This window comes from Oppia nitens, unplaced genomic scaffold (genome assembly GCF_028296485.1).
Source record: "Oppia nitens isolate AA-2021 unplaced genomic scaffold, nextdenovo-longstitch-racon4-pilon3 scaffold1_pilon_pilon_pilon, whole genome shotgun sequence".
NCBI classification, from domain to species: domain Eukaryota; kingdom Metazoa; phylum Arthropoda; class Arachnida; order Sarcoptiformes; family Oppiidae; genus Oppia; species Oppia nitens.
In genome coordinates this window covers 11,979,804-12,006,914 of record NW_026533199.1, presented here as the reverse complement: position 1 = coordinate 12,006,914, position 27,111 = coordinate 11,979,804, and the positions used below count along the sequence as shown (strand labels likewise).

Below are 27,111 nucleotides of genomic sequence, written 5' to 3'. Positions count from 1 at the left end.
AAATAATTTTAATGACACATTTAATTTTTATTAATTTATTAATAGTTTTAAAATATAGATAATATTATAATATTAAAAAAATAAACTTATTTTTAAAAAACTTAATTCAATTTTAGGTTATAATAATTTTAGTCTTTAAAGTTTATTAATCAATTGTACATTTTATCTTTATAACTATTATTTAAAATAAAAATTATAGATGTAATCAAATTGTAATAAATTTTATAATATTTAAAATTTCATTGAATATATAATTTAAAAAAACAAATGTTTTAAAGTAATAAATTCAAAAAGATATTAAATTGACAAAAAATATTATTATTATTATTATGCAATCAAGGATGTAATTTTGACATATTTATTAATTATAAATTTACATCAACATTTACATCAGATAAAATTTATTTGTTAAATTTAAATTTAAAAAATTTTCAAAATTGTACAAACTAATTAATTTAAAAAAACATATTTGACATAATAATAATTTTATAATTTTTAGTTAATTTAAATGTATATTTTGTTAGATAATTATAGTATATTATAGATAATTTTTTCCAAATAAAATTAAAGCAAATATTATAATTTATATAATAATAAAAATAATTATTCATAAATATATGTTATATAATTATTCAATAAATTTATAAAAATAAATGATTTCATATAAAATTTTTTATTTTTAAATACATGTATAAGTAAAGTACAGTACAGTCTTAAAAATACATATTTTATAACTCATTATTTATTAAAATAATTAAACAAATGTTTAAAACAATTAATTCTAAAAAATATTTTTAAATAAAAACAACTATGCTATTAATTTTTATTGATTAATGATTTTGAATATAAAATAAATGTATTTCAATACTTTTTCTAAAATAATAAAAAAGTATAAATAGATGAAAATTGTTATATTAAAAATTCAGAATATACTTAGATAAGTATAATATATAATTAACTATATCTTTGTATATTTTATTAATAATATTAAAACAAAATGATGATTGATTTAAAACTAAATCTATTTATATTATTTATAGCATTCAATCTGAATTTGTTGTCTGTCTATACATACGATGATGAGTCCGATACTAATGCTGATATTACCCGAATGATTGGTGGACGAGATGCCAATCCTAAAGCCTATCCCTGGATGGCCCAACTTAATACTACTTTTTCTAATTATATAAATGGTTGTGGTGGTAGTATTATCGATAAACAATGGGTTTTGACTGCTGCTCATTGTGTGTATAATAAAAATGTTTTATACAAGCAAGTTAGTGTTGGATTAGGAAAACACAAAATGTCCGATAACCAACATGATAAAACAGTTTATTTAGCTGCTTCAGATGTAATTATTAATATTTTTTATTTTTATAATTGATATTTTTTAAATTAATTTTTTAAAATATTTCTTAAACAACCAGGTTATTGTTTATCCTGGTTATGTTGAAAACGGTTCACATAATGATATAGCTTTAATAAAACTTAACGAAACTCTTGATTTCGACGATAAGCACTCCTTTCTGCAAAAAATTGATTTGATAAAACCTTTCTATACAATTAATGGTAGCACTTGTGTGGCCACTGGTTGGGGTATGACAAAAAATAACGAAATTAGTTCGGATATTTTACAAGAAGCAGATTTATCAATTATTGATTCCCATCTATGTGACAATAGACTAATATTAAATAATAAATCACGTATTATCGATAAAAATACTGAATTATGTGCCTTTAATCCATATAAACGTGTCTGTATGGGTGACAGTGGTGGACCACTTAGTTGTAAATTATATAATTTAAATAAATGGGTGATCGTTGGTGTCGCTTCTTTCACTGGACTTGGATGCCAAATTGATAGAACTCCTGGTATCTATACTAATGTTGAAGCATATTTGGATTGGATTGATAAGTCAATCAAAACTGACAAACTATTAAATAGTATGTTAAATGATGCAAAAAAATTTATAGGATAAAATATCTTTGAAATCTTTGAATTATTTGAAAATAATAGAATAAAATTATTTGCATAACATTTTCGGGTTTTTTTTATTATTATTTAATTTCTTAAAAGTAAATAAAATATAATGATGCTAATTAAAATTGTAGAATCAAAATACTATGACAATTTTTACCGGACGTAAAGACAAATAGAATTCAGATATTAAAGCTCTTAAATATATTATTATTATATTTATAGTAACTAAACACATATATTACTACAAAAACAAAAATCATTTAAAAACTAAATTTTTATTTAACTTTTGTATTTAAGAAAATATATTATACAATAATATTACGATAATATAAATCAATTATTTAGAAAAGTTTCATAAAAGAAAAATAATTGATTATTATATTGACTATTATTATTACGATTAGTATTATTATAATTATTGGTACCTAATGTCTACACACTGTAGGCACCGGTAGTAATAACAGCATCAACAGCAGCTCCAGTACCTAAACCACTGGTTAGGTCATAATTGCCGACATCCTGATGACGATCATAGTATTGGTTCTGTAGTAACGAACTTCGTTCGTCAATTGCCGGCCTCTGAACTCCGGTAGTAAAGGCCGGTGCCGTCGGATTGGGTAAGGGTTGCCAGCGGCGGGTACGGACAGCCGAATCAGATTACGAGGAACGGTGTGTCTGGTGGTGACTGTTGTGTTTGGTATAAATAACTACTGTCCTCTCCATCACCTGCCGTCGGCTGTCTATTGTCATCCTATAGATATATAATACTTATTACTTATTTAGAAAAACTGTGGGAAATGTATATAATTTTATTGAATAACTAATTAGTATTTTAAATATATCGATATATTTATAGTTTATGATTATTATTAGATATTTTTATTATAAATTATTATATATTGTTTTTAAAATTTATTATTAAATATCTTTTAATTTATTTAAGTTTAAATATAATTAAATATATATATAATTATGTATGAATTTTTATTAGCACTAAAATATTTGCCAAAAATGTTAAAAATACTATATATAGTAATTAAATTTATTTTTAATAAAATTATATATAAATATATTCATTGAATATTAAATGATTTTAAAAACTAAAAAAATAATATTATTACTAATATTATAATAAAGTATTTAAAATATTAATTAATAGTTTGTTTTACAAAAAAAATTAAAATTTAGAAAATTACTTAATTATAACATATAAACAGATTTTTATAAAAATTGAAAATTACTAAAATTCCCACATTTAAATTTTAAAACTTTGACAATTAATTAATTTATTTTCATGTAATAGTATGTAGTTTACGACATATTTATTACTTAATATTTTTAAAATAATTTTAGTGACACATTTAGTTTGATTAATTTATTAATAGTCATAAAATATAGATAGTATTGTAATATTAAAAAATAAACTTAATTTTTTCAAAATTAATTCAGTTTTACGTTTTAATAATTTTAGTCTTTAATTTTATTAATCAATTGTACATTTTATCTATACAACTATTATTTACTACTATTATAAAATAAAAATTCAAGATATAATCAAATTATTAAAAAAAAAAAAATATAATATTTAAAATTTCATTGAATATATAATTTGAAAAAACAAATGTTTTAAAGTAATTAATTCAAAAAGTGAATAAATTGACAGAAAATGTAATTATTGTTATTATGCAATCAAGGATATAGTTTTGACATATTTATTAATTATTAATTTACATCATTAGATAAAATTTATCTTTTAAATTTAAATTTAAAAATAAATTGTCAATATAGTACAAACTAATTAATTTTAAAAACATATTTGCCAAAATAATAATTTTATTATTTTTAAGTTAATTTAAATGTATATTGTTTTATAGATAATTTTTTCCAAATAAAATAAAAGCAAATATTATAATTTATATAATAATAAAAATAATTATTCAATAAATTTATAAAAATACTTGAATTTGTATAAAAAAAATTATTTTTAAATACATGTATAAGTAAAGTACAGTACAGTCTTAAAAATGCATATTTTATAACTCATTATTTATTAAAAATAACAAAACAAATGTTTAAAACAATTAATTTAAAAATATTTTTAAATAAAAACAACTATGCTATTAATTTCTCTATGATTAATGAATTTAAATATAAAACTAAAATTATTTCAATACTTTCTCTAAAATAATGTAAAAGTATAAATAGATTTAGTATAGTATATATAATAAAGTTATACTATACTATAAATTTTATTATTATTAAACAAAATGATGATTGATATAAAACTAAATTTTTTATATTAAAAATTCAGAATATACTTAGATAATTATAATTATATAGTTAACTATATCTTTGTATATTTTATTAATAAAATTATTATCAATGATTATTGACTTAAAACTAAATTTATTTATATTATTTATAGCATTCAATCTGAATTTGTTGTCTGTCTATACATACGATGATGAGTCCGATACTAATGCTGATATTACCCGAATGATTGGCGGACGAGATGCCGATATTAAAACCTATCCGTGGATGGCCGTTTTTGGGAGTTATTTTCATAATATTGAGAATATTACGCTTTGTGGTGGTAGTATAATTGATAAACAATGGATTTTGACTGCTGCTCACTGTGTGTATAAAAATAATGCCTTAACCTATAGAGTTATGGTTTCATTAGGAAAACACCAAATTTCCGATAACCAAAATACTAATACAGTTTATAGATATGCTTTAAATGTAAATAATATTATTATTATTATTTAATATTTATAATTGATTAACAATTGTTTCTATTTGTTTTAATATATTTCTTAAACAACCCAGGCTATTGTTCATCCAGGTTATAATGAAAACGGTGCACATAATAATGATATAGCTTTAATAAAACTTAACGAACCTATTGACTTCAATAAGCATTCTTTTTTGGAAAAAAATTAATTTGCCAAAATCAATCTATCCAATTAATTTTAACTCATGTGTGGCTACCGGTTGGGGTAAAAAACATGATAACGAAACGAATTCGGATATTTTACAAGTAGCAGATTTATCAATTCTCGATCCCCGCAAATGTGACAATGCACTAAAACTTGATGGTAAACAACGTTTTATCAATGAAAATACTGAATTATGTGCCCATAATTCAAATAAACGTATCTGTGAAGGTGACAGTGGCGGACCACTTAATTGTAAAGTATATATTAGTAATAAATGGGTTGTCGTGGGTGTCGCTTCTTTCACTGGACTTGGATGCAATATTGATAATACTCCTGGCATCTATACTAAGGTTTCAGCATATTTGCCGTGGATTAATGATACAATCATTACTGACAAAATAGTAAATAGTATGTTAAATGTTGCAAAAAAAATTATATAAAATTATTATTGAAATCTTTGAATTATTTTGAAAATAAAAGAATAAAATTATTTGCATAACATTATCGGTTATTTTTTGTAAATTATACTAATTTTTTTTAAAGTAAATATAAATATAATACTTAGTAATTAAATTTTTCAAACTAAATACTAATTATCATTATCAATTTTATTTTTTAACTAAACAAACTAGTTTACTAAATTTATTGTAAATAATTAAAAAATAGCATTAGTATCAATTAATTTTATATTATCTATTATTATATTATTTATATTAATATTTTATTGATTAATTTTGACTAAATAAAAATAACTTAATTTATTTAACAATTTTTTAAAAATATCTTTAGGGGTTTTTTCAGTTTAGTCCCATTTTATACTTTATTTATTTTATTGTATTTTGTCTTATATTTATAATCCATATTATTATTTACCGGACGTAAGGACATATAAAATTCAGATATTTATGTTGAAGATTTTAATTATATTATTTTATTTATAGTAACTAAACACTTATAATACTAAAAAAACAAAAATAATTTGAAAACTAAATTTAATTTAATCTTTGTATTTAAGAAAATATATTTTACAATAATATTACGATAATATAAATCAATTATTTAGTAAAAGTTATACTAAAGAAAAATAATTGACTATTATATTATAAAAATAATTATTACAATAATTTTTTAGTATAAATATTCAATAAAATATATTAATTGTTTTAATATTTAAAAAACATAATTTTTATAATAAAAAAAATAATTAATATTTAATTAGATGTTTTGATACTCTCTAAAAATAATTTGAAAACTAAATTTTATTAATCTTTATATTTCAGAAAATATGATACAATAATATAAATCAATTATTTAGTAAAAGTTACAAAAAGAAAAATAATTGACTATTATATTATAAAAATAATTATTACAATAATTTTTTTTTAGTATAAATATTCAATAATATATATTAATTGCTTTAATATTAAATAAACATAGTTTTTGAGAAAACAAAATAATAATTATCATAATATTTGATTAGATGTTTTGATACTCTCTATTATTTGTATTTGTAATAAACAGATGATTATAATCGGGTGGCGGACTATCACTAACATTGGGAACAACACCAACAACAGTATGACTATTATTATTACGATTAGTATTAGTAGTATTATAATTATTAGCACCTAATGTCTCGACACTGTAGGCACCGGTAGTAATAACAGGATCAGCAGCATCAGCAGCAGCTCCAGTACCTAAACCACTGGTTAGGCCATAATTGCCGACATCCTGATGACGATCATAGTATTGGTTCTGTAGTAAAGAACTTCGTTCGTCAATTGCCGGCCTCTGAACTCCGGTAGTATAGGGCGGTGCCGTCGGATTGGCTGATGTCGACCGTCTAGGATTGGGTACGGGTTGCCAGCGGCGGCTCCGGCGACCCGATGAGGATCGGTGTGTTTGATTGCGACTGTTGTTGTTGTGTTGATACAGATAACTACTATCGTCTCCTTCAGCTGCCGTCGGCTGTCTGTTATCGCCACCACCGCTGTGGTCATCGCCGCTATCAAAGTCGTCATCATATTGAGATCTTCGGCGATAATACCTGTGTCGACGCGTGTGTGGTGATCGTCGACGCTGTTGTTGTTGTTGTCGGCTATCGCGCGGTGCCGGGAATGGACTTCTCATGGATGAGCTGTGCATTTGTAGGACTATACCCGTCAATGATAACAATACCCAAATAGACGCCAGTATTATATCTGTTTGACAAAAAAAAATTTAAAGTTTTTTTTTGTTAATAATAATAACTAAATATAATTTTATTGTTTGTTTTGGATATACCTTTGGTCTGAAACGGTACGACATTGATGGCTGGTTCGTGCGATACCAGTGCCCGTTTGATGACATTGACAATGATATAGGACAGTGAACCGCCAATTAGCCGATCGACCACTACTATCGATACATAGGAGCCGACAATTGCCGTTGAGATTACGCTTAACTGTTAATAATTAAAATAAATTCAATAAAAAAATATTATAATATTAATTTAATTACAATAAAAATCTTATTAGTAAAAATTATTAGTTTATTTAATTAAATATTATTTACAATTTAATCTATTAACAAGATAAGCTTTAAAAAATAAATAAATATGTTATACTGTATTTATTCAACAGTATCTACAGTTAGATATTTAAATTTTTATCATTAATAGTAAATTTTTATCATATACTGTATTTATTATAAACAAAACTTTTATTTATTTGAAAAATAAGTAAAATTATATTAATTAATATATTTTGAGATATATAAACACAATAAATGTTTTGTTAATATTAAACATTAATTATTTAAATTATTATAAATAAAAATCATTATTAAAATCAATAATTCTTAGTAAAAGTTTTTTAATTTAATTAGTAAAATAAAAAAAAATAATAATCAAATAAAGCACAACTAATTATAAAATAAAAATCATTATCAGATAAGTATATTACTATATTTATAAATTAATCTACAGTTTCCTTATAAAAATAAAATTTGTTTTTTTCAATATTAAAATTTAGTAAACAAAATAATTATTACATTAACAATTGGCAATAATAGTATATTGCATTTATATTAGTAAAATTCAAATTAAAAAATAAATTCTCCTCTAAATTAAATTTATATCTCATAACAAACTATATATATATATATATATTCAAAATATTTATCTAATTTTACTAATTATTGTAATAATAATAATACTGTATTAATATATGAAATAAATAATTAAAATTTTAACTATACATTACCCCAATAGCGTTGAGCGCCGGAAACACAATGGTTATCATTAGTGCCGCACAACTCATAATCAGCCAATAGTTAATATCGTTGTTAAACACTGAATAATTGCCAACCGGTGTATACAATAGGGTAGCCATCAATAGGACACCCAAATTAAGACCAGTCAGCAGTAGGGATAACATTGGCAAATGAAACAGTTTCCAAATGGACAGCCATAGGACAGACATAACCAGACCGGCGGCACAGGTATACAATTCGACTGATGTTTCACTTTCATCGGTATATTTCAATAGCAATATTATTGAAACAAATGAGCCGCTAATGAGTCCGTAAAATATCATTTCTATTATTTAAAAAAAATATAAATAAATAAATAATTAATTATTAATAAATTCATACAACATATATACAAGTATATACTGTATAACCTATGATAGACTTACGTAATTGAAACCATAGGTGACCTCTCAGGCATACGACAAACCCGAGTAAACCCATAACTATTGTCATTATAAGTATTGTAACATCTGATTGAATGATTTAAATTTAAAAAAAATTAAAATTTTAATTTTAATAAATTATTTAATAAATGTAATATTATTAATAGACATACCTTGTTTACCGCAATCATTCCAGCTATTAATACCGCAATCGTAGGCCACAATCGGTACGTACGCCGACAGGTGTCTATAACCAGCACCAGTAGTTGCCGATACTATGATATTATAGACTACCGGCCGTCCCGTATAGGCATAGAAATAGTGTCGCAATTGTGTGACGTTAGGTATCTACAGATAAATTGGATATATTTATCAACAAAAAAAACTAAATAATAATAATAATTATTATTATTATTAAAAAATATATAATTACTAGTGTGGCCACATTGACAATCTCCGTAACATTGCTCATCACCGACAGTGACCGAAAATATTCCCGTTCGGTAAAGTCGTTTTGCGGCAAATAATAAACGTAGAGATCGTATCGTAAGTTTCGGTGATTTTTCTCGCACTGGTCATCATTGAAACCTTTTAACAAATTAAAAAAAAAAACATTTTATATAGTTTAAATATATTATTAAAATTATTATTTTATAATAGGGTAATAATTAATTAATTATATATTTAATTACCTAAATTAGCTAATTGAAAATCCAAACGATTCATTATTGAAGTTTCGTATAGACGTTGAAACGGTGATACCGATAACGGAAATTCCTGATTGCAAGCACCGGGAATGGGATCTATTCACACACAGAAAAAAAAATATTTTACTATTTTTTGTAATATAACTTTAAACTTAGATAAAAATTATTTGTTTAACTATGTTTGTATAGATTGATTATATAGCTATTTAGGGTAAAAATGTCAGTATTTTTTTATAAATATAAATAAAATAATTTTTTAGTTAATATAAATAAACATGTTATTTAATTTTTTTAAATTAAAACTTTAAAAACTAATATCATTATTGTTAGGATTTTTTATTTTAAAAAAAACTAACCACTAGTTTGATGTTCATTGATAATCAACAGTGCATTAACATCGACACTGTTATCGTTACGTATAAACACGTGTCCCGTATCGGTATCGGTAAACAAAACCAAACCGATATCACGGCCGCTGACCAATCGCTTGCGGCTGAGATGATCGTTGGTCTTGGACAGCGTTAGATTGTGTTGCTGTGAGTGTAGGCCAACAGTGACAAACCCAACCCATTTGGATACCGGATTATCCAATGGACTATAGACTGGCCATACTTTTGTCGAGTTGGCCGACACTTGCATTACAATTGATTGGGTTAATAGACCTATTGATTGATTAGTAATTTTTTATTTTTTAAAAAATAATATGAGATAATTAAATAGTTTATATAAATAAAAATTTATATCATATTACTTGTTTTATTTCCACTAAATATCATATATATATTTTTAATAGTTTAGTTAGTAATTTAATCTAACTATAACTTTATAAACTATTATTTAATATAATAAATATTTAATATTGTAATCAATAAATATATATATATATATAATTGATTTTTTATATAAGATATTAAATATATATTAATTTTTAGTTATCAAAAATTGTTTATACTTAATTAAAAATAGGAAAATTTAAAATGTTTTAAATTTTAGATTAATAGTAAAATGTTAAAATGTTAAAAATATAAAATTAATAAATAAACTTACCAGTTACATTATTGATGAATAGACTAGTAATATTAAGTATGGCACAAATAATTATTTTAAAATAATAATTCATTTTTTTATTTTTACTAAAAATTAAATTGATTTTTGTTTTATATTATATATTTCTATTAAAACTATAGATTTTTTAATTATTATATATTAATAATGTTGTTATTCATATGTTTACAGTTTTTTTAAAATTACATTATATTAGTACATATAATAACTATCACAATAACTATTTGACAATTAAGTTAATAAACATTATTATTATTATTACATTATTAAATAATTGTTGTTTTAATCATTGAACAGTAAAATATTAATAATATATATATTTAAAAATAAATTTTAGACAAAATTAAAATAAAATAATAATAATAATGTTTGTTAATAAACTTTTCTTAAAATAATTGTTACTAAATGTTTAGTTTAATAAACTATACAAATATTGAAACTATTTATTCAACTTATATTACAGTTTACGTATCAATCAATCAATTATATTATTAGTATTATTATTCAAATAATGTTTTAATATTTTTTTGGGTAAATATATTATTGTAATTAAATTGTTTACATTGAAATCATAAAATAGCAACTAGCAACAACAACACAAACAACACACTAAACATTAATAATGTTTGATAAATTAAAAATTATTATTAGTTATTTTAAAATACAATATTATAAAAGTACATCCCTATCCCCATAACAAACTACCAGTCCTTTAACACATAAACACACACATACACACACACACACACACATACACACACATACACACACATACACACACATACATACATACACATACATATACACACACATACATACACATATGCACATACACAGTAGATAGTAGAGGGGGGGCGCTTATCAAACGTATAGCAACAGTTGATAACTTAAAACTACTTAACAAAAATATACATGTACAAATACAGTATTACTATTTTTTAAAATAATAGAAAATTTTTATAATTTTTTATTTAAATGATTAACTTAATTAACTAATTAATAATATATTTTTTTGTAAAAATTAACATTATAAAAAAATTAGCTATATAAATATATACAGTACTATTAAATTATGTTTATTTTTTTATATCGACAATAGACTGTAGAGACATATGTTTGAATATAAAGGGAAAGCCGTTGTAGACTCTGGTGGGTGAGTCATCTCACATAAGTATATAAGTACTATACTCTCTATCTCTCTCTCTCTCTCTCTCTCTCTCCCTCTCTCTCCTCTCTCTCTCTCTCCCTCTCTCTCCCTCTCTCTCCCTCTCTCTCCCACTCTCTCTCCCTCTCTCTCCCTCTCTCTCTCCTCTCTCTCTCTCCCTCTCTCCCTATCTCCCTCTCTCTCCCTCTCTCTCCATATCTCTCTCCCTATCTCTCTCTCTCTCTCTCTCTCACACACACACACTCACTCACTCACTCACTCACTCACTCACTCATTCATTTAAATGTCCCATTCATTGACTAACCAATCATCGATGAGCAGCTAAATTTAAATTTATATATAATTATATAATACATATAATGTATATAAAAATGTGTGTTACTGTGTGTGTGTTATGTAATTCATGTTTAATGTATAACAAATTTTATGTGTTAGTAAGTGTTATAATTTTTATATTTAAAAATTAAAAAATATACTGGTAAATGTAATTATATTTATTTAAAATTACTTAAACATGTAATAATTTTTTTCCTAAAAAATATAAATTCAAAAACATGATATTAATTAAATGTGTTAAATATATATAAATTTCATTGTTGTATTATCTAATTATTAACTTATATATATTTTATAAATTAATCTAATATGTAAAAATATACAATAATTGGTGTTATAATTTAATTATATATTTATATATATAAAAAAAATTGTTTTTGCAATATTTGTATATATTATATATCGTATAATTTTTTTTGTTGATAAATTAAATTACAAAAAAAAAGTTTAATACTATAAATAGTTGTAAAATTTAAATATGTTTTTTATATATATATAAAAAAATAATTTTTTTCTTTACTATAGCTTTTACCTAATTTATTAATTAATGTGGATTATATATATATACAGTATATACTGTAAGTATGGTAAAACTGATTATATATATATCATTAAACTAATTATAATCTACTGGGTCAATTGATATTGATTAATTTAAAAAAACAACAAAAATATTATACTCTAACATTATATTTAGGTTTATTAATGTTATTACGTTTAGGTGTAGATTTTTTAGTATGACCCGGTTTCTTAGGTCCCGGTTTTTTAGATGGTCCCGGTTTTTTGGTAGGGCCCGGTTTTTTGGATGTTCCGGGTTTTTTGGATGGACCCGGTTTTTTGGTCGGAGTCACTGGAGATGTTGGCGCTGCAGGATCGGGTGCATGTGTTGTCTCGGCATCGGGTGCGTCGGTTGTATCGGCATCGGGTGCTGCCGGATCGGGTGCACCTGCTGCTGCTGCTGCTGCTGTTGTTGCAGGAACGGGTGCCAGTGTTGTTGCATCAGGTGCTGCCGTATCGTCTCTAAGTATTATAGGTGGATCATCATAATCATCAGTTGGCTGATTCAGTTGCGATACCCGACACCAGTCGACCAGCATATTGGGTTGAGTCCAATGTCTAGACTCGTCCAGTGTAGTAACCACTGGCCCATCATCTAATGGGTTAGCAGAAAAATGTCTACTACTACCACCATCACCACTACCCACTGCTACATCTAATATCAATTGAAACTTGTGGTCAACTGTTGGCGGTTGACCATCATTTTCGGGTGCATCAGCAGTAGTAGCTATATTTTCTACGAAAAATTGTTGGCCATCGACCATCCATTTAATGGTCGACCCAATCCATTCGATACCGAATATGTGAAAGTTGGCCGAAAAATCAGTGGTAAAGTTGAACCAATCATCATTGCTTCGGGTGGTCTGAACTAATTGTTTAGACGGCCATTGACTGCCGCCGCCGCTGCCGCCATAGTAGTGAATGTTGGCTAGCAATTGATTAGGTCGTTCCCCTTTAACCATTGCTATATCTATTTCATCGCTTACAATAATATTATAATATTTATATCAAATATTAATATTAGTAATTTATAATAAATATATTTATATGTATAATCTTATTCTGTATATAATTAAATAATTAGACTATCAATACAATAGCAATTAATTTAATTAATTTAATTAATTTAATTAATTTAATTAATTTAATTAATTTAATTAATTTAATTAATTTAATTAATTTAATTAATTTAATTAATATAATTAATTTAATTAATATAAATATAAAGTGTAGGGATAAAAATTATTTTTTCATCTACAAAATAAACTAGATATTATTACATAGATAATAATTATTTTTTATTTTAAAAATTATAGAAAATTATAGAAAATAGTACCATGTTCCATTAGTATATCGGTTATTTTCGGTTACTATCATCCAGATACCGGGCCATAGATTTTTGCCGTTTGGCATTTTAGCCCGACATTCAAACCGTCCATAAGTCCATGAATTTTTTGATAGCAAACGCGTTGATGTATAATAATAATAACTGCCATTCAATTCATCAATTTTGACATTGATTGACATCAAACCATTGTTTAGTTCAATATTTGCACCATCAGTATAGTATTGTAGCTCATTATTACCCCAACCTATATATATATATATATATATATATATAGAATTATAATAATTTAAATCAAAATTAATATATAAATCAGTTTTATTTATAAAAATAAAAAATAATGTTAAAAAAATTAAAATATTATATATATAGTATATGATAATACTAACCATCATTATTAGGACCCCTTCCCACTTGAAATTCCCAATTATTTAGATCCAGTTTATCTGAATTAAAGTCATCCATCCATACTTCAACCCAATCATTGCTTTTAATTTTATTTATTATAAAAAAAAATAATAATTAATATATTAATTAAATATATAATTAATTTATTTTTCATTATTATTATTATTATTTCTATGTTAAATTAATATTTATCATTAAAAATATAATTATTAAGTGCAAAAAAATATGTTTGTTATAATTTTTTTTTATTATTGTGATGATCTTGAAAGATAGCATACATTATTATATTAATGCGAATTAAGTCTAAATAAACATAAATAGTACCTAAAAAAACAAATAATTTTGTTCAAATAAAATGTTAATTTAATTTATAATTTGTATAATAATAATAATCAAAAATCAGATTCTGGTATACTATATATTAATTATATGTATAAACACCTTTTATATATATATTATATATATATAATATACTGTATATAGAATTGTATTATTATTATAAAAAACAAGTAAATTAAAGATATTTAATTAAAATGAAATTTTTTTATCTAATTATTGTAATTAAAATATGATATACTGAAAAATCACACTGTCTATTATAACTCAGTTGAATATCTTAAATAATTAATATTTAATTAGTATTATATTAATAATATTTTACAGTATGTATATGCTTATAACTTTGTAATGTATTTTTTTAAAAAATACAAAAGCATTTTTTTATTTTAAAAATCAGGTATAATGTTATTTAATAATTTTAAAAAAGATAATGTTTTTTTTAGAAAAAACTGTAATATAAACTTATATAAAGCATTAATATATTAATTTAAAATAATTAGTTTAAAAATAGGATGCATTTAGTATGTAATTTTTTTAGATAAAATTTTTGATTTTGTTTAATATAATTTATTTTTATTTCTAAAGTAGAATTTAATATTAATTAGTTATAATAACATATGAAAAAATTGTTAATAAATAATCATAATTATTATCATTATCAATCTTAATAAAAAATATAGTTAAGAAATAATTATATATATATATATACCGTATATAATCGATAAATTAACACAAATATGTAATACAATATTTTAATAAAATAATATTTTAGTAATTTTTCAATTTGTAATTTAGTAATTTCTTATTGCGTATATTAAATAATATACAATATATAATATATATATACAGTATAACATAAGAAATAAATTTTATAAAAACTGTATCATTGCAATAATATTTATTTATAATATACTAATATTAATAAACTAAAAATATTTAGTGAGTTTTTATTAGAAATAAATTACTATAAAAAAATAACGATATTCTAGTATCTAACACTAGTATCATAAATATAATTAGTATTATAATTATTTTGTTCACTATATGTTCACATAAATATTAAATTTTAGCAAAATAAATAAGTTGTTAATTAAAAAATAAATTATTATTATTATTAAATATTTTAATAAAAATATAGTCAAATAATAATAATAATAATCAGTTAATAGTTAAATAATAGCTAAAACATTGTTTATAATAAATAAATTCTAGTTTTGCCTTCAATTGTTTGCCGACACAGTGGACAGGTAGCCAACTGATTGGTACATTCACCGCAAAACGTATGACCACAGGGTAACAGTGCCCAATCTATTGGATTTGTCAAACATATTTTGCAGGTAACACTTGTGTCGGTATTATTATGGGCACTGTTATTGTTGTTGGCACGTCTATTGGCATCGTCTAGCCTACTGTTCCACTCTAATTTATCATGGTCATATTGATCACGTAGCTCCGATAGCTGATTGCATAGTCCCTGTATTTCAATGTTCAAACATGAAACCTCATTTAACTGTGTATTACCACCACCACTACTACTAGTACTACCAGCACTAGTATCATAAATATAATTATAATTAGCTATACTAGTAATACTAGCACTGGGAGGTAGAGATATAGGTAATGGTGGTGGTAGTGGAGATGATGGAGGTGCAGATGGTTGCGGTGGTGGTGGTAGATTTGATGGACTGAGTGTTTGATCTAGGTGATTAATTGTTAAAAGTTAGTAAAATAATTTATTAAAAATATATAATTTAATAATAAAAAATTACCATTGACGCTCATACTAAGTACCAGTGCTAGCTCCAGTTCCTCATCATAATCATCATCATAATCATCATCATCATCATCATCATCACTATTAATTTCCAAATTGATTGATCTAGCTACTTCTACATTATTGCTAGTATTTAATTCATTATGAGCTTGATTAGTTTCTATTTCGTCATCATTATTATTATTAGTTGTTATATTTGCCATTGTTGTTGTTGTTGATGATGTAATAGCTAGAAATTATTAGATTAGATTTAATTATTTTGTTGTATATTATAAATAAATTTTACCATGTTCATTTTGCTGATTAGATGATTGTCTATCATCATTATTATTGGTATTATTATTATTATTATTATCACCATCATCATTTAAACTCATAGTTAGGGCTAATGCTAGCTCAAGATCTTCATCATAAAAACTATCATGTTGATAATTATTTTCATCATGATCAAATCTAGGTATTGGTGCATGTGTGCTTATTGAATTTTGATCACTTTGTCCAGGTGCTTTTAGACCTATAAATTTTATAATAATAATTTAATAATTTATTTAATAATTAATTGTAGATTACAATATGTAAATAATATATTAATGTAATATTTTATATATATATATAATTTGATTATTACCTGCTATTGTTGATGTCCTATTATCTTGATTACTATTGTTAGTAGTAGCTATGTTTTCAAATAATCTAGTTAAATCTATTAATTAAAAAAACAATACAGTATTATTATAATTATTATTACAAATTTAATTTTTATAATTAAAAACAACAATAATTTAGTAATTTTACCTTGTACTTTTTTCCTATTTTGCGACATTTTTAGTATTATATAATGTAATTTATTACAATAATTATAAATATATTATCATATATATTAATAATATTTATTAACTAAATAAATAAATAAATATATAAAAATAATATTTTTAAGCATATTTAAAAAAAAATAAAAACTATTGTTTCAATGTTTTATTATTTATTTATACTATAAATACGCACTAATTATATTTATACTTAAATTAATTAAGATAAAAAATTGGCTTTCATTGTTATGATAATTTAATCTTAGTTTTATATAAAAGTAAAACTTAAATGCAATAAAATAATAAAATTTTTGATAAGTCAAAAATTAATGATATTAAGTTATCATACAGTTTAATATAAAGTAATGTAAATGTAATTTTTATCTCTAAATTAGTAAAATAATTATTTATATATATAACATAATAAATTGTAAACTTATTTTAAATTACTGTTATTATTTTTTAATTTATCTAAATAATTTTTTTTGTATAATTTAATTATTTTCAATTATTTAAAAATATTATTGTCATTAATTCTATTATATAATTAATTATAAATAAGCACTTGTTTATCAATTAAATTGGAAATTATTTTCAATAATATTGTAAGGACGGATTTGCCGGACCGATGAGTGTGGGAGTCGGTGAACACAAATAGTAATAAAAGCGACACAAATAGATATTTACTTGAAACTGTTTTATTAATATTATACACAATTATTACATTAGGTGTTATACTAGTCCTAACTCGGACCCTAGTATTATATGTAAGCAAGTCTTTACTCTATGCTACACATGGGGTGACTCCTCGAGCTATGGCTTGATCTCCTCGTTATATAATAATGAGTGTAGGTGTGTACATGTTATGGAATGTCTGGGTAAGCGGACCAATGGGGTGCAGTGGAAGGTACCAGAAATAGTGTTACAATATTAATAATATTTATGATAACAAACTATATTAATACAATTAAGTCTGAATATGCAGAAACCACTTATAATCATTTAGACTCATTTATAAAAGTCCCATATTTACGGTTAAGTCTTAAAGCAAAATATAAAGTACGCTCTCATAAAATAATAAATTTATTGAATAAATACATAAAATTACATTAATTTTCATCACTTTCTGATATATATTCATTATTATAATTACAATTAATTTCTTTAAAATAAGATAAATAATATTTTTGATTTTCTATATCTAAATATTTTAACAAACTTAAAATATCATTATATTTTTCTTTAGTAATACCTATATCAACAATTAATAAATTTGTATCTATAGTAGATAATTTAATATCTATTAAATTAGCTTTAATTAAATTAATTTTAACAACATTTTGATCATAATAATTATCATAAAGAAAAATATCACCATTAGGATTAAAACAAAATTTTACAAATTTAGAAATATGAATTTTTGATCTTTTTTCAGAAAAAAATTATTCAAAAAACTATTAAAATCATAAACCTCTGATTCTATAGTATTAAATTTACATTCTTTAATTAAATTTATATATTTATTAGGATTTTGAATAATTTTATTTTTACAATTTTTACTTATAACTCCAAAATTTCTATCACACATACAAAATGTATGACCTTTTACAGGATAAATATGTGTTAATTTAATATTAAATTTAATTGAAATATAGGAACAAAATTTTACCATGCACCAATTTTTATTTTGAGCACATGTATTATCTGACATAAATATAATTTCTTTATTTTCTAAAATATCATTATTTATAAAATTTAATACTCTATATAAATTAGAAACTACACTATTAGCATTTTTTGGGAATTTCCCTTCAATATTATAAAAAATAAATGAATCATAATTATATACATGAATATTTAATATAAAAAACCACAATAATCTTTTATAAAAAACATCTGAATTTGTTAAATATGGTAAAGGCTTATTTTGCCCATAGTCAAATTCAATTACTAAATATTTATTATCATTAATATACATATTTTTAATGTTTTTGTGTGCTAATATAGAGGATTTATGATTGTTATAATCTATATCTTTTATTAAACTTTTATTATTTATTTTATTATTGTATTCAAAACAAAAATCACATTCATCAGCTTTAGGTTTTTTAAATTGAATATTATAATGTATTTTAAAAAAATTATTAAATAAACTAAAGCTAATTTTAGAAATATTTTTATCTTTAGAATAATTTAAATAAAGTTTATATAATTTTGTTATATTTAATTCACTATTATAAAAATATAATTTATTACTATTTGTATAATGAGATGGTAATGTAGGGAATAAATTAATAAAATCATTAAATATAATTTTATCAATTTTTGATTTTTTAATATTATAACCTCTTAGATCAACTAAATTAATATTTTTATTTAGTTTGTTTTGAATTTTTTTAATTCTAGATATATCAATATTTAATAAATTTATTATAAAAGTTAAACAAACTTTAACCTCATAATTGTCTTGATTTTTAATTGCATAATTCCATATGTTACTTCTCGGTGAATCTTGATTATCATTTATTTTTTTCATCATCTCTTTTAACATATAATCTTGTTTTTCTTGATTCATTAAATTCCAGTACCTGTTATAATTAAAATTAAAAAAAATATAATCAAAATTTATTTTATTTAATAACTTTAAAATTATTGGTTCGATTGATCTAAAATTTAATATATTATAATATAAGGTAAATTAAAATATATCAATTAAAATATTAATTTCCAAAATTTGCTTAACCGCGCCTGCTAATTTGTAGTTATTTTTTATACTAGCAGTTAAATTAAAATTAAAATATTACAATTATTATTAAAAACTACTTATATTTAAATTAATTTAGTTATAAATACCTGTTAAATATTTCATTTTGTTGTATTTCATTAAATTTTTTATAACATTTCAATCTTTTACAACAATTTTCTATATTTACAAATGTTTTTTTAGGTACATTTTTCCCTTTAGATGTTATGTAATCATTTCCCTATTTTAAATAAAATAACTATTATTAATATTAATTATTATAATTTTATATATATTTACCGATTGTCTTCTTAATTTATTTTCAACTCTTTTATGGCAAATTGGATAACTTTTCCTATATTTTGATTCATTTTTTTCTTTTTTTTTGCTTTCAATTAAATCAATTAATTTATCTCTGTTAGTTATTTCATTTAAATATTGAATATTGTTGACATTAAAAGATGCATTCATTGCATATAAAAACACAATATACAAAAACTTAATCATAATTATAATAACTAAATCACAATTAGTAGTAATAATAATAATAAATAAATTACAATTTGTAGTAATAATAATAATGATAACTAAATCACAATTAGTAATAATAATAATAACTAAATCACAATTTGTAGTAATAATAATAATAATGATAACTAAATCACAATTAGTAGTAATAATAATAATGATAACTAAATCACAATTAGTAATAATGATAACTAAATCACAATTAGTAATAATAATAATAACTAAATCACAATTTGTAGTAATAATAATAATGATAACTAAATCACAATTAGTAATAATAATAATAACTAAATCACAATTTGTAGTAATAATAATAATGATAACTAAATCACAATTAGTAGTAATAATAATAATGATAACTAAATCACAATTAGTAATAATAATAACTAAATCACAATTAGTAATAATAATAACTAAATCACAATTAGTAATAATAATAACTAAATCACAATTAGTAATAATAATAATAACTAAATCACAATTAATAATAATAATAATTTAATTTAAATAAATTTTAAATAAAAAAATACAATATTTTTGAATGAAACTATTTGTTAAAATATTTGAAACCAAATGATAGAGATTAATAAAGTTTTACATTTGTTTAAGGATTAGTACTATTTTTGATAAGAGTCATGAGTTTATAGGTGGTTTCTGCATATTCAGACTTAATTGTATTGAAATAAAAAGCATTTATTGATAATTTTTAATAGACATTACTTATTTATAATGAAATATGATATTTTAATTATATTATATATCTTATAATAAAAAGTGTTTTAATATAATAAATGCTATTTTTAAATATATACTAAAACTGTATTTTATTATTGTTAATGATTTATTAATAAGGCATGTAATTTTTTTTATAAATATTGATTAAATGTCTCCAAATATCTTAATTTAAAATTATTATTGTTCAATATACAAATCATTAAAAACTATCAAATTATTTTATTTATATCAATTGAAATATATTTATTTATCTTATATTTAATTAATTTATATAAATTATGAATTAAAATATTTAAAAATTACTTAATCAAATATTTTTAAAAAACGATATTTTGATTTTTAAAAAATTTTATTTGAAAACTCTAGTAATTAATTTTATAGTTAAATTATGCTAGCTTAAAATTATTATTATTATTATATTAATAGTTGTTTTAATTTATCGCATGTTATTTAACTATAATGTGTATTTAAGATATTATTTATTTATTTTATTAAATACATAATAATCATTAAGCATAAACTGTATATTATTAAAATATTATTGGTCTATATAATTAAAATAAGTAAATTAAATATAATATAGGATAACTTTACAAAAAACGTAACAAATTATTTATTTATAAATTTTAATTAAAACGATAATTAAATTTTATTAATTATGCAATTAATTTTGTTTAGACAACAAATATTAAGAAATTATTATTAATAACAATATTACTTATTAGAGATATTTATTTTTAAAAAATACTATAACATAAAAATGTAACTTATTTTAATTTTTACATGAATAACTGTAAAATAATATGAATTTAAAATATTAGTTTTATTGAAAAATAATATTAAGTAATTAATTGAGATTGGATAGTCATTATTATTATCTTTTTATTTTTATAATTATTAAATTGTTATTATTATCAGTAACTGTATTATTAGTTGATAATTGTATTGATTGATCATGATACTTTTTGTTTAATACGGTTTATACATTATCAATAGTCTAACAAATTATTTTTTTAATAGACCATGTTTATTATGTTTTAACTGATATTTTTGTTTGAAAATGTTTATTACAACAGTTTCTATTAATAGTTTAATATTTTATTTATTGTCTAATATTGGCCAATACTTGAAATTAAATTTGTAATTTTAATTACCTTTAAAATATATAAATTTATATCATAATTATTGATGACATTGTTATAATTTTTTTTTTTAAAAATGTTGAAAAATTATACGTGGAATAAAATCTTACTGTAAGTATTAAATTATTAAATAAATATACACTTTATTTTTAATTTTCATAAATTATTTACAGTCTAATAATAAAATATCTAATAATAATTGATGAAGTTTTGTAAATTAATATAAATTATATTGAAAGTTAATTGTTTTATAATTAAAAATAATTGATTATAACACAAAATAAATTGATAAATAGTATTCAACTAAAATATGTTTTGCCATAAAAAAGTACTATAAAATTTATTAGTTAAATTAATCATTATGATTATCATTAAATTATTTACTTAAAAATAATATTTATATTTTATAATTTTTTTTGTTATAATAATTTAATTGTAGTTTTTAAATTCAATATACGGACAGCCGTTCCGTATATATAAGCAATTTTAGTCGCATATGTAAAATATTAATAAAATTATTTGTTGTTTTGTTTTTAATATAATTTTTTATAAATTATTTCAAATTGCATAATGAATTATTATCAATATAAATATCTAATAGTCTAATAATTTATATTCAATTATTATTAATACAAATATATATATATATATATATATAACCCTAAAATTCTTATTAGTTTATAAAAAATATTGAAAATTAATTATTTTAAAAACAAACTTTTAGTATATTTTTTAAAACTGTATAATATTATACAATTAAAATATATTAGTTATAAAAAATGATTAATTATTATTATTAGAATGAGGAAGCATAATGAAAAATAATTTTATCTTTATTCAATAATATATTATTTTAATTTAATTAAATATACTATTTTAATATAATTAAATAAACTATTTTAATATAATTAAATATACTATTTTAATATAATTAAATAAACTATTTTAATACAATTAAATATAATTTCAAACTTTTATTTTTAATATATAGTAGAATGCTTCAGTAAATAAATTTGTTGTAATTTATTAAAGATACCAAAATATTCTATTTAAAATTTTTTTATAACCTACGTCAAATAATTATCTTTTTTAATTAAAAAAAATTATAATAAATAAATAAATTTATTTAATTAAAAAAAATTATATTGCTGACATTAATAGTATTATGCAATGACAGCATATATAAATATATTGTGATAACTCTAGACTATTGATTGGAAATAAATTATAACAATAGAAACCAATTGTCGGTCCGGACAGCCGTTCCGTATATATAAGCAATTTTAGTCGCATATGTAAACTAATTGTCCGATGTTTAGCCAAATAACCAAACAATAGATTTAGAGGTAAATGTGCCGATCGGCTGATCCATGTGTTCATTATGTAAACAAATTGCATAAACGATATGACAAACACAAGCATACATGTAATAAACAATTTGGCCAATGGTGTCGACTCTCTGTGAAACGTGCCGTATATGGCCAGCAATACGCCAGGGGTTGCAATAAAATACAAGATAAATGTTATGCAACGAAAATAATGATTACATTTTGAAATAAAATTGTTAGTAAACTCGTTGTGTTGTGTAATCAATGCGATTAGCCTACGGGGGTAGACAAGTTGCCATTGTGTTCTAGTTGAATTAATATTCAAAAATTTAGCTATATATGTGTTTAGTTCATTGAATTTTAATCTAGCATAACTGGATAAAAAATACCATAGAAAATAACCAATAAACAGGCAGCTAAACATTTTCGGTAAACATAGTAATGCTAGAAAAATGTACAAGGTAAATTTAGTTAACCACCAATAGGTACAACTGGTATCAAAATCGCCAATCAATGCCAAATAATAAGCATATAATGAGAAACATAATTGCATTGCACTGTTCGTATAGATTAACGGATCGATTAGTTTGACAAACATATTGCACCGGTTGGCCAACCATTTCATTGATTTACTACTATTTAGTTTCATTGGAAAACAATTGTATTTGATTTGGTTGACAATATTAGCCCAATACAGGGTGTGACTTAATTCTTGATAATTGGTAACACATAATATGCAAAATACAGTAAAATGTTCAGTGAGTATCAGTGTTGCACACAATCGACCATTGATTAGTGTATAGGTTGGATCACCCAATAGGTCACGAATCCATAGCTTATAACAAAATATTAATAAATTTTTATTTAATCATAATAAGTTTTAATTGCTAAATAATTGTTATATTTTATAATATTGTATTATAGTATAAATAATTATGTAATTTAATAAATTTATAGATTATATACAACTAATTCAAGTTAAATTTTTACATTAACTTGAATTATACATTTATTTAAATAAACTTTAAGTTGTTATACAGTATAAATAAATTATTATTGGATTTAATTTTAATAATAATAAAATACTTTACTTTACTTTATTTATTTAAATTTAATATTTTATAATTTTTAATGTAAATATTTAGTGTTTATTTATTTATGATAATTTATTATTATATACAATAAATTATTATTTAATAAATTAATTTTTAAAAACTAGATTATAAACAGTATAGTTAATGTTTATGATAGTAATAAGTAACACAATAAAAAAATTATTAGTAATTAGTTTATTATATACCTGATTGACAGCAGCTGTTGCAGCAAATTTTAAACTACTTAACAATAATGTTAAGTGAGTTATGAATACCAATACTAATCTACGTTTATTAAATGGTTTACCGATCACATAACTGTCCAAATTTTCATATAGTGTTAGATAATACCTGTACTGAATTGACTCTAGTTTTTCAACAAATGGTTTCATAGTTATAATAATAATTATAATAACACTAATAGCTATTATCGATAGATATAGTATTGAATTTAATTAATAATAATTTAATTAATTCAACTTAACTGATTTAATTAGCATAAATTTTTTAATTAGTTATTTACTACTATGACATTGACATAGATTTATTGTAAAAAAATTAATGTATTTTTGCAATTATATTGAGTAATGATATTAATAAAAAATCATTATAGGTAAATGAAATTGAAATAAAATACATATACATATTATTTGCAATATTTTAATATATAATTATAAATATAATTTAATTAGTATTTTACGTGATTTTTGAAAAAAAATGTTATAATTTTTTTAATAAAAGACATTATTTACAACTAATAATAAAATCATTTATTGTTATGTTTTTACAATATATTTAATTCAAATTGCTCAATAAAGTAAAATCATTATATATTTAGTATATGTCTAATAGTCTAATAATATATTATTAATTATTATTAAATAAATATAATACAAATTTATTTACATAAACTCTATAATATATAAAATTAAATTTTAAAAAACAAAGTTTTAAAATTTATTTAAAAAACTATATAATAATATAAAATAAAAATATAATATTTATAATAAAGGAAGTTTATAAATTAATAAATTAATCTATATTAAATAATATATTAATTTAACATAATTAAATATAATTATAATAATATTTATTAGTAATATTAAAATTTCAAAATAATATTACTTAATTTATATAATTTATTATATTATCGCTTTTAAGTTAAGATTTAAATATGCTAAGCTTAAGTTAAATTTAATCGTATATTTTAAATTTAAAAAAAAATTAAAAATATAATTTACCTAATAATAATTAATTTTATTATTATATAAAAAAATTCATTAACAATTAAAAAATTGTTGATTATGTGTTATACTGTACTATTGATAAAAAATAATAAAAATTAATTTTAAAATCTTTAGCTTAAATCTATATAAAGCATTCACATATAATTATAAATTATAACTATTTAAAATAATAATTCAATCAATTGAGAAAAAAAATAGCGCTAGAGATCGTCATTTTAGTATTATGGGTAATACTAGAGGTCCTGTACTACTACTTGACATTAGTTTACATTTGATATCTATGGTAATTAAATATTTGGTCAACTTTTTTGACACTACTCTTAAATTACGTTATCATATTTATTGCTTACACAATAGCTTAATAGCAATAAATATGATAACGTAATTTAAGAGTAGTGTCAAAAAAGTTGACCAAATATTTAATTACCATAGATATCAAATGTAAACTAATGTCAAGTAGTAGTACAGGACCTCTAGTATTACCCATAATACTAAAATGACGATCTCTAGCGCTATTTTTTTTCTCAATTGATTGAATTATTATTTTAATTTCCTAATACTAATTGTATACTAAAAATTATATATAAATTTATTTTAATAATAATTTTTTTTATAAATATTATTATAGCAAATTAAAATATATTTAGAAAAAAATAATAAGACTTAGTATATAATGTCAAAAATATTTTATCATTTTTAACTAATATATTATTTTAATATAATTATATATATATATATTTATTTTTTATTATAATAATATTTATTAATATTAAAATTTTTACATTTTAAATATTTAAACATATATCTAAATCATATACAATATAAACTATTCTATTATATTAAACATTTATTTTTTACTATAATTTATGCATAATTTATTTTTTAATTCAACACAAAACATCTAAAAATTCTATATTATTAGTTAATAATTTTATTGATTGATCATGATACTTTTGTTTAATACGTTTATACAGTAACAATAGTTTTAACTAAGTTTTAAAATATTTTTTATATAAATTTCATTAATAAGTTAATAATATATTTTTAAATATTTTATAAATTCATTTAAAAACAATTATATTGCTGACATTAATAGTATAAGATATTGACAGCATATATAAATATATTGTGATAACTCTAGACTATTGATTGGAAATAAATTATAACAATAGAGACCAATTGTAGGTCCGGACA

General features: G+C 21.0%; 4 protein-coding genes across 4 annotated transcripts; 1 reads left to right on the top strand and 3 right to left on the bottom strand.

Moving 5' to 3' along the window:
- Window positions 1-999: 999 nt before the first annotated feature.
- Window positions 1,000-5,405, top strand: LOC128951521 (ovochymase-like). Its single transcript, XM_054296769.1, has 6 exons — window positions 1,000-1,351; window positions 1,428-1,965; window positions 4,407-4,616; window positions 4,811-4,826; window positions 4,901-5,328; window positions 5,401-5,405. The coding sequence occupies exons 1-6, from the start codon at window positions 1,001-1,003 to the stop codon at window positions 5,403-5,405; spliced, it is 1,548 nt and encodes a 515-aa protein (XP_054152744.1). The 5' UTR covers window position 1,000.
- A 931-nt stretch (window positions 5,406-6,336) lies between these two features.
- LOC128951913 (transmembrane 7 superfamily member 3-like) lies at window positions 6,337-10,395 on the bottom strand. Its single transcript, XM_054297214.1, has 9 exons — window positions 10,349-10,395; window positions 9,658-9,963; window positions 9,287-9,397; window positions 9,028-9,182; window positions 8,768-8,942; window positions 8,598-8,681; window positions 8,163-8,497; window positions 7,204-7,363; window positions 6,337-7,121 (listed from the first exon to the last, which is right to left on the bottom strand). Exons 2-9 carry the CDS (start codon window positions 9,938-9,940, stop codon window positions 6,397-6,399), a joined length of 2,028 nt encoding a protein of 675 aa, XP_054153189.1. The 5' UTR covers window positions 9,941-9,963; window positions 10,349-10,395; the 3' UTR covers window positions 6,337-6,396.
- A 2,088-nt stretch (window positions 10,396-12,483) lies between these two features.
- LOC128951520 (glucan endo-1,3-beta-glucosidase-like) lies at window positions 12,484-14,247 on the bottom strand. The gene is made up of 4 exons (XM_054296768.1): window positions 14,160-14,247; window positions 13,762-14,017; window positions 12,583-13,406; window positions 12,484-12,494 (listed from the first exon to the last, which is right to left on the bottom strand). Exons 1-4 carry the CDS (start codon window positions 14,233-14,235, stop codon window positions 12,484-12,486), a joined length of 1,167 nt encoding a protein of 388 aa, XP_054152743.1. The 5' UTR covers window positions 14,236-14,247.
- Window positions 14,248-15,709: 1,462 nt separating this feature from the next.
- LOC128951519 (E3 ubiquitin-protein ligase cblA-like) lies at window positions 15,710-17,114 on the bottom strand. Its single transcript, XM_054296767.1, has 5 exons — window positions 17,087-17,114; window positions 16,920-16,994; window positions 16,578-16,805; window positions 16,287-16,520; window positions 15,710-16,215 (listed from the first exon to the last, which is right to left on the bottom strand). Exons 1-5 carry the CDS (start codon window positions 17,112-17,114, stop codon window positions 15,710-15,712), a joined length of 1,071 nt encoding a protein of 356 aa, XP_054152742.1.
- Window positions 17,115-27,111: the final 9,997 nt, after the last annotated feature.